Source organism: Dasypus novemcinctus, chromosome 7 (assembly GCF_030445035.2).
Source record: "Dasypus novemcinctus isolate mDasNov1 chromosome 7, mDasNov1.1.hap2, whole genome shotgun sequence".
In the NCBI taxonomy this organism is placed as follows: Eukaryota; Metazoa; Chordata; class Mammalia; order Cingulata; family Dasypodidae; genus Dasypus; species Dasypus novemcinctus.
In genome coordinates, this window is record NC_080679.1 from 19309998 (window position 1) to 19325213 (window position 15216).

Genomic DNA, 15216 nt, shown 5'->3' on the forward strand with positions numbered 1-15216 from the left:
TGTAGGCTTGCCTGGCCTGGGAAAGAGCATCTCCTGAGAGAGAAACATTAATAGAGATTTAAAATGTAGTTTATCTGTGGTAATGAATCACACATCCCCTTATATAAATCTAATGTTTGATTCAGACATTGGGTTTTCAGATATGTTCAGAACATTTTAAATTTTAAATGTCTGTATTCGAGCTTAAGGCAAATAGAAGCACCTACCAACTCTCTTGTTTCTGCTGAGATCTCTACAATGGACAGGTGACTAAGGCTGGGCTGCATTTTGGTCAAAGACTGAGGTTAAGATCTAAGTTTTAAGTTATTCTGCAGTTTTTCTCTATTTTGGGATGCTTTTTTTCCTTTAAATTGCCTTTCTTAATTTTCTTTTTAATCTGACCTGAGATTATCCTGTTCATATTTTGAGATTATACATTTTTTATCTACTTGAGGTTAACTAGAGTTGGATTTTAAGTAGGTCTTTGTTTTGATGAAATGATCACATAGAAACATACAAAAATAAAACTCCCACTGATATAAATGATTGGAGCTACATTAGTGTTGTTGTATTACATAAAAACAGCTACTTATTTTTTTTAACAAAGAGAGATTCCTACTAGAGTCTACTGTGAACATGGCTATTTGTGTACTTACAGGCTGCATTCCTTTTGATAGTGCTAATAAACAATAAGCCCAAGATTTAGCTTGTTCACTCAGCAAATACTGTTAATATATACCATGTACAGGATTCAGGTTCACTATAAGCGTGTGCATAGTCGATCTTTATTTTACTTGGCAGTAAGAAGGTATGCATATCAACATTTAATATACATAACTATTTGGTATTACTAATTTTATATAACCATACTTCTGTTTCCGGGTTTTCTTTCACTTTTCCATTTGTTAGCTCTCCATCATCTATAATCAAATTTCAGGGTTATTTGATTTCCTTTTCTTGTCATTTAAGTATAATCATTATATATACCTTGATTATTCAAATTAAAAGACAAAGGTTTACCTCTTACAATACAACTGTGTTTCCCATGTTATCCATCCTCCATGGTCTTGGAAGTTTTTTGCCCTTCCTGAAAAGCCATTCTGTTTGGCTTCTTTTTCTGAACCATCATCCTCCCACCCCCAACCCAAATATAGCATACATCAGGAATGCATCAGCTGCACTAGACCACCTTTCAGCCTTTGTCAGAGGACTTGCAATAGCAGACGTTATAGGCCTTAAGATTATAGATTCACCTACTTCAGTAGTGATGCCATCACTGTGCTTAAGGTTGGGAAGGCCAGAACCCCTGCCCAGAGGACACTGATAACAAACGAAAAGGAGAAGTCACAGTGAAATGTATCCTGCCTCCAGTATGTGTTAATTATTTGTTAGAGGATCAAGCTTCATAGGAAATCATATTGGAGTTTAGAGATTGTCTTTACCAGCTCTTTGTTTTACGGAAGACCAGAGTGAATAAATGATGTAGGCATGGTCACACTACCAGCAAATGGTAGAGCCAGGGCTCATACAAAGAATCCCTAATTCCATCTCTAGTATTCTTTCCACTATTATAATTTTCACATTCAAACATTTACTGTAAATGTATTTAGAAAATACTTTGGCAATTTCCATACAACCCAGTAATCCCATTTCTAGTAACCTACCAAAGAAAAATGGAAATTTTATGTCCTTACACAGTTTGTACCCAAATGTTCATAGCAGCATTATTCATAATAGCCCAGAACTAGAAACAACCTGAAATAACCATCAGCTGATAATTGGGTAAACAGATGTCATGTATCCTTACAGTGGATTATTATTCAGCACTAAAAAGGAACAAAATACTAATACATTCTACAACAAAATACTGATACATGATACAAGGGTGAACTTCAGAAACAACATGCTTAGTTAAAGAAGTCAAGACACAAAAAAACTACAAAGTGAATGATTCAATTATATGAAGCATCCAGAAAAATTATTTATTGAAACAGGAGTGCTTGGGAATAGGAGTAGAGATTGATTGCAAATGGGTTTGAGGGATTTTATAGGGGCAATGGATGGACATACTCTAAGACTGGGTTATAGCAAGTTGCTTAACTAAGAAATTTACTAAAAGTAATTGAACTGTACTCTTAGAATGAAAATGGGTTTATTTTATGACAAACGATACTGCAATAAAGTCTTTAAAAAAACACTTTAAAAATTTCACGAACTCTTTTTACTCTGAACATTACACTGTACATACCTTTAGCTCTGTCATTCTTGTAGGGAGTTCCATTTTGCTAAAAACAATATAATCTGACCTCTCTCAGTCTAAATTAAGAACATTGGGTTTCTTAAAAAAAGGTTTAGTATTTCAGTAGACATGATATAGCTATAGATATAGATACAGATACAGATATAATTTCCTCTACAAAATGTGCTCGATGTCCTAGTGGAATGTACAATTGAAACTTAAAAGACTTGCCAGAATTACCAGTGCTTTCAAGTCTAACTGTAAAATATCCTGGTTTATACAAAGTTCTCTTGCTACAGTTAAGTTACTTTCTAGGAAAGTGTATCTTCCCTACTCTACCTCTACCATTTGAGCTCTGTGCCTTTTGAGAGCCAGTAGTATTTATGCTCATACCTGTTTATGACAATTTTACTTCTTCTAAGTACTTAATGGAATATTGTAGATAAAATGGTGTACAAAGCAGTAGAATTTTTATTTTTGTCAAACTAAACTGAATCCTGTGGAAAGACTTGATAAAGGCAAATCATTAAATATTGGTTTGAATTAGGTTTGGGTTGTATGAAAGATTGGAATATAAATTCTAAAATTCTTGACAGATTTTATATTCAGATTACTTCATAAGTGTCATCTCTAGTTCATGTTTTATCGTAATTAAACTGTAGCTAGGAATGTAAGAAAGACAAGGTTGAATCCTAATTAAAGGGCTCATGTTCAAAGAAAAGAAGGTCTTTTTTTTTTTTAAGATTTATTTATTTATTACCCCCACCTCCACCCCCACCCCGGTTGTCTGTTCTCTGTGTCTATTTGCTGCGTCTTCTTTGTCAGCTGCTTCTGTTGTCAGCGGCACGGGAATCTGTGTTTCTTTTTGTTGCGTCATCTTGTGTCAGTTCTCCGTGTGTGCGGCACCATTCCTGGGCAGGCTGCACTGTCTTTCCCACTGGGCGGCTCTCCTGGGGCGCACTCCTTGCGAGTGGGGCTCCCTACGTGGGGGACACCCCTACATGGCAGGGCACTCCTTGCGCGCATCAGCACTGCGCATGGGCCAGCTCCACACGGGTCAAGGAGGCCTGGGGTTTGAACCTTGGACCTCCCATGTGGTAGATGGACACCTTAACCACTGGGCCAAGTCCGCCGCCCAAAAGAAAGTCTTGATATCTGAATGAACATTTATGTGTTTTCAGTTTAAATGTTTAATATAAGCAGGTGTGTGTTTAATAATTATTTTCCTTCTTTTTAACACTTGTTTTCAGTTAACCAACCAGCTAGTGGTTCTGAACACACTGAATAAAAGGAATCCTGTTACATTGCCTTTTTGTACTATAGAAATTCTTAATAGTTAATTTAAGCAGTGATAGGAGTAATTATTTTCACAATAAAAAGGATTCTTGCTACTTTTGAAGTTTTTAGATTGCATAAATTTTTATTGCTTACATTTTTGTTTTTATGCCGAAAGGCATGCCAGAATTGAGCTGACAGTAGGGAAAAATTGAGCGTCACAGTCACAATGAGAGTAAAAACAGGTTCGTGTAAAAGAGTAGGAGCCATTACAAGAACAGGGGGTGGGGTGGGGGTGTGATCAGGAAGAAATGGAATTTGACGCTGAATGTGGAATTACGAAGTCCAGGAACTTACTAGATAAGCCATCTATGAGAATTTTTACCTCGTTAAAGGTGAAGATCTGAAAAATACGAGCTTGTACTAAGATTATATAGATGTAGAAATGTGAGCACTAATGATGCTAATAAAAAAGCAGCTTTCTTTTTGGCCATCAGGTATATACTGTTGTGTAAGATGAATGAGAGAAGGTTGAGAAGAATGTTGTCTTATGATGGGAATGCTGCACTTGGAGAATTGAATTAAAGTTGATTAGAAGGTTGCATTGCTACTATGGTAGAGCTTCTGTTGATGTTTACCTTGCAGCTTTGTTTGATGTTGCTTTGTAATGAATTAGGTTTATATAAATGCAGTGTTTCTCTTAAAAATGCAGAGATTGGATTACAGATGCTTAAAGATTCTGGAGAAAGCTATGGCCCTCTCTCCAAAAGCATTTATGTATAAACAAACAATAATGTTAGGCAGTTCATAAAAACCAAGAGAGATCCTGGTTAAGAGTAGAAAGGAATATTAGTGCTAACCCTTTTGTGAATTAAACACAGTAGTTTCATTTCATATTTTATGGTTTAAATATAAATTTTCAAATAATGCACAACATAGGGCTTTATAGCTAGAAATTCTGGATTACCTGTGCTCTGTAAAGTGAGATAACTATAATCATTTTGGTAAGAACTTAAAAGTAAGATCACTGAAGTACAGTATTTGAGAAAATAGGAAGGGGCCATGTTTGGGCATGGTATGACTTTGAGGGGAGAGAAGACCAACTAGTCTGTTTGCCTTTGTCTCCATTTTCTTCTCCACTCTCTACTCACTTGCCTCTGCCTCTCTCTGGGTGTGGTGCTTGCTTTTTTCCCTCTTTTTCTTAGGATAAATGGGTGACTATCTCCTATAACCATTAGTAACCACTGAAAATCATAAAGACTTCCTAACTTTTATAATTTGGAAAGTACTAGAAAATTCCATGCTGTTTAAGATAGTTTGAAGTTTTTTTCATTTGAAAAATGACTGCTCTTGGGAATCTTATTTCCTTGTTCATTATTGTAGCTTGCAATCATTCTTTTTACTTTGGCAAGAATTGCTCTCACATTTGTATGATTTTGTCTTTAACCTCAGGACCGTGTATATGTACAGCAAAATAATGTGGAGAATGTCTACAATTTGGGATTAATTATTTTTCGAGATCAAGTTGTACGTTACGGGTGTATTAGGGATCATCTGCGGCAAACTCTGTTGGATATGATTGCAAGAGAGAGGAAAGGAGAAGTTGTAGACAGGTATAATAATCTTTTTACTCTTAAGGTTTTGGTTTTTAATGGTTTTATCTTGAGGATTTATTCTTATAATCTTATTAAAATGGATAAAATTTGAGTGTCTAGCACATTATGAAAATTCTCAAAAACTTTGTTTCACAGTTAGAAAAATTACCTAGAATTTAACTGAAAAGCACACATCTGTTATATTTTTAGAAAAGACTATCTTATGTACTTATCTACTTAAAAAAATTTTTAAGCTATTAATTTTTCCTTTTGATTTTTCATATTTTTTTCATGCTAGCATTTTGTTCCTTTTTTAGTCTGTGCTAACATTTTTATTACTTCTCTTGGTCATTTAAGGACTTTTGGCTATATTTCATTCTTAACATTATTAAAGAAAAATGTTGAATATAGTCTAAAATTACTAAGAACTACTATCTCCTTTATGTTGTCATGTCCCACCCCCACCTTCCTAACATGATTATGCAGCTAAAGAGACTCGAAATTTGCTCTTTTCAGAGCAGCTGATAGATATAGACTTATGCAGTTCTTATCACTTCATTTTGGTGCTTTGGTGTCAAGATTGCCCAAAAGCCATTTAGTGCAAAAAATGATATTGCCGAGGAGTAGCTGTATGTCATTACCCATGTCAGGCAATACAACCTACCTCCTTCCTTCACTTATTCCTCTCTGTTTCCTGATAAACAGCCTTTTTATTCTCTCTTTGTTTTTAAATATATAGAAATATTTAGAAATATCTTAAACATTTTCTTTACAAATTTGAAGTTATAATCAAGTGAGAACAACTTAAGATAAACAGGTGTACAGTACGGGTTTGTTTTCCAATTAAAATTACTCACAAAATTCTTATTTCATAAATAATTTGCTATGAGAGATTGGTCACTGCAGTAAAAGCTGCATATTCTTTTAACTACTTCTTTTGGGTTATTTTATATGACTCTTTAATATAATCTGATTTTCAAGTGGTTTAATTTCTTTTAACAGAGGTGCAATAAGAAATGCTTGCCAGATGTTAATGATTTTAGGTCTTGAAGGAAGATCAGTCTATGAAGAAGATTTTGAGGCTCCTTTTTTGGAAATGTCTGCAGAATTTTTTCAGGTAATCAGTAAAGCTATAAATAATGCTCTTTTAAGATGTTCTTACCTAATGCAGTTACTAATTCGAACTTTTTGAACATTTTTGATGGAGACCTGTGGGGCAAAATATCTTTTAACCCACCTACCCCACATTCTCACATTCCAATGAAGAAACTCCTCAATGACAGAGAATTTAAGAGCTTGAACTTAATGCACATGATTTTTTAACAAAATGTTATAAAACACTCCTCTTCATGCTTGGAAATAACATTATAATTTTACTATATTTATATGTTAGAAATTATTTAAATAGCTTAAATTCCCAAGCAGCACTTCATCAAAGAGGTCTCCTTGTACAGGCCTTTGGTCATAAGAATATGGATGATGATGTTGTTACAAATATGCAGCATTATACACAATCCGAAACCAACTAAATTGCTAAAAGTGAAGCAGTTAAACTAGTACTAACTTTTAATGAAATGATGGTGATGATAATAACTGAGTATCATTACAAATACAAGACAGTCTTTATAATGTAATGTTAACAAAGCATCTTCACTGAAAGCTGCAACTCCATGTGTCATTTATAGTAGGGATTTTATAGTGTTGCCAAAACAAACTTCGTAGAATAATTTAAAGTTTTCACTCCCATAATAGGCTTTTTAAGAAAATAATAATACAAAATTACCATAACCCTTAATAATTTAGTACATAACTCTTGAGAACCCTTGGATCTATGTAAAAATGGAATTCTGAGGATTTCAGTGTCATTTACACATAAAGAAACAAAGATTGAATCAGCTGCTTTTTAAATCAGTTAGTAGCCTACTAGGAGGACCTTTGTGGCCTGACTGGTGAACCTGGACTATGCTTTAAGAAGTCTTAATTTACAATGTAGAAAATGGTCTTTCTTTTCTTAATAACTTGACATAGTTCTAGTTATTTTTCACATTTGTTTTTGACCTTTGCATCAGTTTTAATTTCCTTCATTACAGTAGATAAATTGTTTGTAAATCAAGATTCCTAAATGTATTGCAGTGACATATATGTATATATGCACATGTGTATGTGTATACATATATACATACACTTTTTGGTTTTGGTTTCTTTTTTATGGTGAGTAGAAAGATGATCTAACCAAGATTTTTGTTTGATGTGTTTATGTTTCTTCTTGGGATCTTATTTTCAAGGTTTAAAACTACTTTTTATTTAGATGTGAAATTTTGTGCATAGTTTATATAAACATGCCTTCTGTTATGATTCTGAAATACTTGCATTAATGACTACTATGAAATAGGTTAAAACCAGTTGGGATAACATTTATAGTTTATTAGAACTTCTGTAAATTTGCTTAGCACACAAGATGAATAGTTATTTTCTCAAACTTTGGTATATCTACTCCTTTAAGACTGGGAGGGGGTGCGGTGTGTGTGGCAGGAGGACTTTAGTAACCAACAGTATGCCAGCAAAGGTATATAATAAACCTGATGGATTTTTCTAGGCCTAATTTTACATTAAATCAAAGAATGTCTCTTGTTTGGTGTGTGATGTTTCATTGTTCTTCTGACACTCTTGTGTTTACTTTTTCTGCTATTTGGCAAAGTTTGAAAACACTACTTTAAGGATAATGTATTAATTTAGTCTCATGTTATATAAGTCATGCTTTAAAGGGTATAGTACAGACTATTTGTGTCTTTGAAATAAGAATAATGTAAATAGTGTTTATAATCCTTAGGGTGATTTATGATAAGCATACAGAAACCCAGTTAAAAGCTGAAACACGTTTTGCTTCTGTGTTTAAAAAAAAAATCATCCTTAATTGCAGATGGAAAGTCAGAAGTTTTTAGCAGAAAACAGTGCTTCAGTATATATAAAGAAAGTAGAAGCTAGAATTAATGAAGAAATAGAACGAGTGATGCACTGCCTTGACAAATCAACTGAAGAGCCCATTGTAAAGGTGGTTGAGAGGGAACTCATTTCCAAGCACATGAAGACTATAGTGGAAATGGAGAATTCTGGGCTAGTCCATATGTTGAAAAATGGAAAGACAGAAGGTAAGTGTTAGCAGTTGAAAAAATACCAGGCTCTTAATAATTTTTTTAATCTCCTGCAATTAACGTAGTGATTATGGATGTCAATTTTAAAGCAGCTTTTATGTGTCATTAATTTTTCACCATTGTTACTTGATGGGATTTAACTGTAGAACTTCATAGTTATTAATGGGAATTTAGACTGTTCTAGTGAGTTGAGTGGCTTTTTCTCCTGTCTTTTCTCTTAAGTTTCCTCATTTCGTGATTTTCTTAACTTAGAAAATAAGAAGACCACTAATATTGTTAGCGAGACCAAGGAGCTCTTCGTTAATTCCTGTACTTTGTTTTAATTTATCAGAGGGTTTAGAATCTCTACATTCCCATACACACTACTGTAGTTTGGGATACTTTTAAAATATAAAGTTTTGATCTTAAAATGTTAGTAAAGGGGAGCAGGTGTAGCTTGGCCATCGAACACCTGTTTTGCATGTATGAGGTCCCAGGTTCAATCCTAGGATACCTCCTTTAAAAAATAAAAAAAACTCAACAGGGTTTCCTTTGGGAGTTAGCTGTGATAAGGGTGCTGATGAAGCAAAAATACCTGTATCTTCATATTGACATAGGTAAGTTTGTAGATTGGTTTTGGGAATTATAACATTATAGACCCCCCTCCACCCAAATAAAGAGAGAGAAATGAGAGATTTTGTAAACAAGTACCCTAGATTATAATTATAATTCTTAATTTCTGTTGCTTTCTGATTTCTAAATTTGTGTTAAATGGGAGAAATTTAAAGAACCCGTCTTATAAAAGGAAAGAAAGAAATCAACAAACCTTTAAGTGTGCTCTCTCTTGTTTTTTAAAGTGTAAAATATAGGAGTCCAGGGTAAAATCAATGATTGGCAGACTTTTTTCATCAAGTGCCAGAGTACAATCATTTCAGGCCTTACGAGTCAGGGTCAGTCACCTGTTTGCCATTGCTGTATTAGTGAGAAAAGAGCCGTGGGCAGTATGGAAACAAATGAGTGTGACTGTGTTCCAGTAAAACTTATTTTTGGACCTTGAAATTTGAATTTCATATCATTTTCATTCTCACAAATTAGATTGTTTTTGTTTTTCCCCCCACCATTTAAAAATGGTGAAAGGCATTCTCCGTTCTTGGGTTGTACAAAAGTGGGGAGGCTGTATTTGTTCCATGGGCTATATATAATTTAAGAACTCTGACCTAAAGTCTCTGGCAGTTATTAGGACTTTATGAAAAGGGTTTTCTTCTGATTAAACAAAATGCAGATCAGTGGATTATCTGCAGACGATTTAATGTACTGTTTAAGTATTCGATTGATGCATCCTTACCTAGGAGGGGAGGGGTGAACGATTAAATGGGCTAGAAATCCCTGATGCAGATGTTCCTGAGCATACCTGAGTTAGAATATCTCTGTAACCTGCATAGAAACGTATGTTAGTTAAAGGCATTTAAGTATGCCTAACATCTGGTAAATGCTTAGTAAGTACATGAATGAGGGAATAGGAGATAGGAGTAGCTACTTACCACAGTTCCTCTCTGTTTACTGCATAATATTTTCAACAAGTCAGTAGTTATCTGTGAGTCACAGTTCCTGACCTCACTAGAAATCTAACTGCTAAATGTCTTAATTGCACTGAACATTACTCTTGAAGTATGTTCACAATGGGTCAGGGGCCCAACTTTGCCATTATGAAGCCAAATGTCTTATAAATCAGAAAGGGAAAAGTAGTATTCCCACTGTGCATGGAGGATGAATTGGGTTAGTTGTTAGATGCACATAGCACTCTGAATTTAAGTTCAAATGATATTTCATTTTTACTGTTTTATTAAGTATGTACAAAAGTAATGATGCTTACTTTTTGAATGCCTAATATTTTTCATTTTCTTTCACATTCTCAAATACATCATATACTTAAATACAGTAGATTAAGTGCAATGAAAGTGCATTAATTTAAATGTAATTAAACATACAGCATGTAATATCTTAGTAAAAACTTCTAAGACTAAAACTAAATGAGTTGGGAGCGATTTCACTACAGGTATTTGGTATGCCATATGTAGTATAGTGTATGTCTATAAATTGCTGTTGTACTTTTATATACTGTTTTTATTTGGAGATTTCATTGTAATTTATGCCAAATATATGAGAAACTTGTAAGATTTGCCATGTGTACGTTACTTTGTACATATATTAATGAAAACTTATTTTTAACAAAATTTTCCCTCAAAAGTCACTGAAACCAATTTTAGAAGGCCTTTTTGTGTAACGGTAAACTAGCTTCTAAGTACTTTGTGAATACATATAATTTGGGTTTTAGGCTCTGAATTGCTATTACGAAGCTAGACCAGGGTAGACAAATCATGTCCTGCTATCAGTTTGTATTCAGTCTGTACTGTTCTTCCATTTTTAAAAATAATTGAGGGAAACGGACTTTGGCCCAGTGGTTAGGGCATCCGTCTATCATATGGGAGGTCCGCGGTTCAAACCCCGGGCCTCCTTGACCCGTGTGGAGCTGGCCATGCGCAGTGCTGATGCGCGCAAGGAGTGCCGAGCCACGCAAGGGTGTCCCCCGCGTGGGGGAGCCCCACGCGCAAGGAGTGCGCCCGTGAGGAAAGCCGCCCAGCATGAAAAAGAAAGTGCAGCCTGCCCAGGAATGGCGCCGCCCACGCTTCCTGTGCCGCTGACGACAACAGAAGCAGACAAAGAAACAAGACGCAGCAAATAGACACCAAGAACAGACAAACAGGGGAGGGGGGGAAATTAAATAAATAAATAAATCTTAAAAAAAAAAAAATACCACCCATATATTAAAAAATAATAATAATTGAAAAATCAAAAGAAGAATATTCTTTTTTTTTTTTTTTAAAGATTCATTTATTTCTCTTCCCTTCTCCCCACCCCACCCCACCCTGGTTGTCTGTTCGCTGTGTCTATTTGCTGCGTCGTCTTCTTTGTCTGCTTCTGCTTCTGTTGTCTGTTGTTGTCAGTGGCATGGGAATCTGTGTTTCTTTTTGTTGCGTCATCTTGTTGTGTTAGCTCTCCGTGTGGGCGGCACCATTCCTGGGCAGGCTGCACTTTCTTTCGCGCTGGGTGGCTCTCCTTACGGGGCACATTCCTTGTGCGTGGGGCTCCCCTACGCGGGGACACCCCTGCGTGGCATGGCACCCCTTGCGCACATCAGCACTGCACATGGGCCAGCTCCACACGGGTCAAGGAGGCCCTGGGTTTGAACCTTGGACCTCCCATGTGGTAGATGAATGCCCTAACCAATGAGCCAAATCCGCTTCCCTAGAATAATATTCTTTAACACATGAAAATTAGATGAATATCACATTACAGTGTCCATAAAATTTTATTGGAACAAAGCCACGCCCATTAATTTATGTATTATATATGGCTTCTGATAATGGCCGAGTTGAATAGTGGCAACAGAAACTGTAAGGCCCACTAGCCTACAGTATTTACTATCTGACCCTTAACAGAAAAAGTTTGCCTACCTTTGATCTAAAATTGCTGTTCTGTTTTTGAAATTTATTATAAAACCTTTTCATTTCACTGTAAAATTCTGACTATACTTTTCCAGTAAGTTGTTATTTCAAAGAAATACTTGAAAGATGGAAAAACAATATTTTAACTCTACATGTAAATCTTGAATAAAATAGGTTCAGTGTTTGCATTCTAAATAAAAGCACGGTATATAGAGATAGCCAGTGGTTTAAATGCAACTATTGGTTTAGGACATCAGTGAGGAAAAAAGTATTTATATTATGCTATAATATAAATTTCAAATTAATGCAAAGACATAAATCATATATTTCATTGGATTTGTCGTCATAGTTGTCATTTGAACTTTTGAGATAAAGATGCTTTGAAAGTATAAGATTTACTTGACTACCATAATTCTCCTTTTGAAAGATTTATTTGTAGTATCAGTAGGTTCTAGATTAGATTTGTGTAAGATAAACGAAGTAGGAACTCAAAACTGCAGTTTTCATTTTTTGTAACATTACTTGTTTTATTTTGCTCTTTGGGCATCTTCTCTTCTATGTAAATTAAGATTTGCTAAGACATTTTATTGGTGCTTTCAAAGTATCTCACTATGGAAAGCTGTATTTCATAAATCGTAATAATTATTAATCAGCCTGTTTTTTCATTCTGCTATTTTTTTTAAATAGTTCTTCATGTGGTCAGCAAATAGTGGTAATAGAAAAATTAGCTTCTCTAAATATCACATCAATGTGAACAAACATTTTTTCATAATCGTTAATATAGCCATTTTATGTTTTCTTTCTGATTGCAGACCTTGCTTGCATGTACAAATTATTTAGTCGTGTTCCAAATGGTTTGAAAACGATGTGTGAATGTATGAGTTCCTATTTGAGGGAGCAAGGTAAAGCCCTCGTTTCTGAAGAGGGAGAAGGAAAGAATCCCGTTGACTATATCCAGGTAAGTAAACACAAATTGTCTTTAAGTTTCTGAGAAGATAATTTTGACAAGCACTAAAAAGGAGGGTGACTTTTATCTAACTATATATTATGTACTTTTGACTTAATTGTCCCAGTAGTAAATTATTAAGTGTAATTATCCTAAATACTTCAGATTTTGCATGGAATACATATTTACATCAAGGAGCCAAACTCAGCAGCTCCTTTTCATTTATTAACCTGTCTGATAAAAACCGTATTTCAGTAGTCTCAGGAATGAATATGTGCTATTTTTTTATGTACCTTAGTGTTTGTGCACTTTAGTTTATTAGAAAAATAACTGTTTTAGTTAAATACTTTTTGTTTCAAAATTTTGTTCTCAGGCAATACTAGGAACAAATTAAACTGAGTTTTCCATGTATTAATGTAACAGGCCTTTATCTATGCATTTCTTAAACTTAATTTTCTGTCTTGCTAGCCCATTTATTCAAGAACAAGGGAGGTTGGGGAAAGCAGTGAGGAAAGTTCTTTCATCACTGACATTTTCATTAGGGGCTTAGATACAGGTTTGAAAATGATATAGAATCTCTAAGTTTAACACTAAATGTGCAAATTACCAACAAATTAAATAAACACTCATGATCTTGAGCATACTGTTGATGGAGAAATTATGATAGTATATCCTAAGACTCTTTGTTTTTTTTTCTGTAAGGGCTTATTGGATCTGAAGAGTAGGTTCGATCGTTTCCTCCAGGAATCGTTCAATAATGACCGACTCTTTAAACAAACTATTGCGGGTGACTTTGAGTATTTTCTCAACCTCAACTCCAGGTCCCCTGAATACCTCTCATTATTTATTGATGATAAGTTGAAAAAGGGAGTCAAAGGAGTAAGTATGAATGCTTTTGAAAATCTATTAAGTTTTACTGGTAGATGTAAAAAGAATGTTTTTTGATTTGCCATCCATGCTTACATGTGTGCTGTCATCTATTAAACAGACTTAGGTCTTTGAAATGGTCAGAAATACTTTTATATTTCACTTATGTAATTGGTCCCATAAAAAAAGAATTACACAGCCACAGTTGTCTTTATGACTGTAAGAGTTAAATACACCAGAGCAAACAAGGAACCAGAAAATAAAACAGAATCTGTCTTACACTCATCCAGTTGTATGGTTTATATATTAAAAGATTCTTGGATAACAAGAGTAAAGGCGTAGACTAGAAGAGCAGCTATCAGGAAATAGTTAGAAAGCAAATGCTAAAACTCAGTTTCAAGCCTTTATGATATATGTGGGATCTTGGAAGCACAGTACAGCATAGAAAATCAGATTAAAGCATATTGTGATCACTCACGTGAATTGGTCTTTTTGTTTTTTGTTTTTTTACTTCACCTTGGAATTTGAGATAAAAGGGAAAAGTAACAAATGACTGTAGGTTCTACAGGTAACATCTATTAATATAACAAAAACAGAGGAAGAGCATCAAGAACATTGAGTAGAGAGGACTATTAGATACACATCTGTTGAGTCTTTCATATTTTTTATTACAAACTTAATATAACCTTACGCAGTATCTTATTTCCCTCATTTTTGCTATTTGAATTGTAATAAATCATTACCCTTCTGTATGTAAAATTTATGTTTTGAGTTGATGTAAATGAAAATATCTTTTGGCTTTGTAGATTTCTGCCTAAAATTACTCAAAGACTTCATAAAATTCTTTTTTGTGTATGATATAAAACTTCATTTCATCTGATCTTCCCTTAATCCAAACCTATATCACCTCTTGCCTTGTTTTCAGCAGTAGCCTCCTAGGGACTAAAATTTCCACTTCAACCACTGATTAATCCTGCCACTAGATGAGGATATCAGAGTTGTCTAACTAGGTGAAGTAGGAGGCATTTTCTTAAACCAGATCTCTTCTTGTGACATATGTCCACCAGATACTTATGTTGCCTTTCGAACAGTATTATTTTTAATCTAGATTAACTATGGTGCTATTTTTGTAGAACTAAAATTTCATAATTACTGAATTGTCTTTTAATTTTGCAGCTAACAGAACAAGAAGTAGAAACAATATTGGACAAGGCAATGGTCCTTTTTAGGTTTATGCAAGAAAAAGATGTATTTGAACGTTATTATAAACAACACTTGGCAAGGAGACTTCTCACAAATAAAAGTGTTTCTGATGACTCTGAAAAAAATATGATATCTAAGTTAAAGGTAAGGTATATATAAGCATGTGTTTGAAAATTATTTAATTGATTTAAAATGTTTCTTTCTAAAAATGATTAGGTATTTTTGAGTATGAAACATGCTATATTTCCATTCATTCAAGTTCTGAGATTCAGAGTTCACTGGAGTTTCCCTTGGTTTGAAAGCTTTACATTCATGGGAGTCTTGAGAAGGGTTAGTACAAGGGAAACAATAAGGAGAACCATAACCATATAGTTCTCTTTCAAAAAGTGAGGTCTATAGATTACCTGTACCCTTGTCACCTGAGGTGCTTAATAAAAATGCAGGTTTCTGAGCCCCACCTTTGATGGGCTGTTTT

The 15216-nt window shown here is 34.4% G+C and overlaps 1 protein-coding gene across 1 annotated transcript in view; it reads left to right on the plus strand.

The window, feature by feature from the left end:
* The window catches only part of CUL3 (cullin 3), a 100847-nt gene that overhangs the window by 62338 nt on the left and 23293 nt on the right, over positions 1-15216 (plus strand). The window contains exons 4-9 of the mRNA XM_004472187.5: positions 4946-5106; positions 6091-6205; positions 8009-8237; positions 12538-12683; positions 13374-13550; positions 14715-14885. Coding sequence (XP_004472244.2) covers positions 4946-5106; positions 6091-6205; positions 8009-8237; positions 12538-12683; positions 13374-13550; positions 14715-14885 — 999 coding nt within the window. The remainder of the gene's footprint in view (positions 1-4945; positions 5107-6090; positions 6206-8008; positions 8238-12537; positions 12684-13373; positions 13551-14714; positions 14886-15216) is intronic.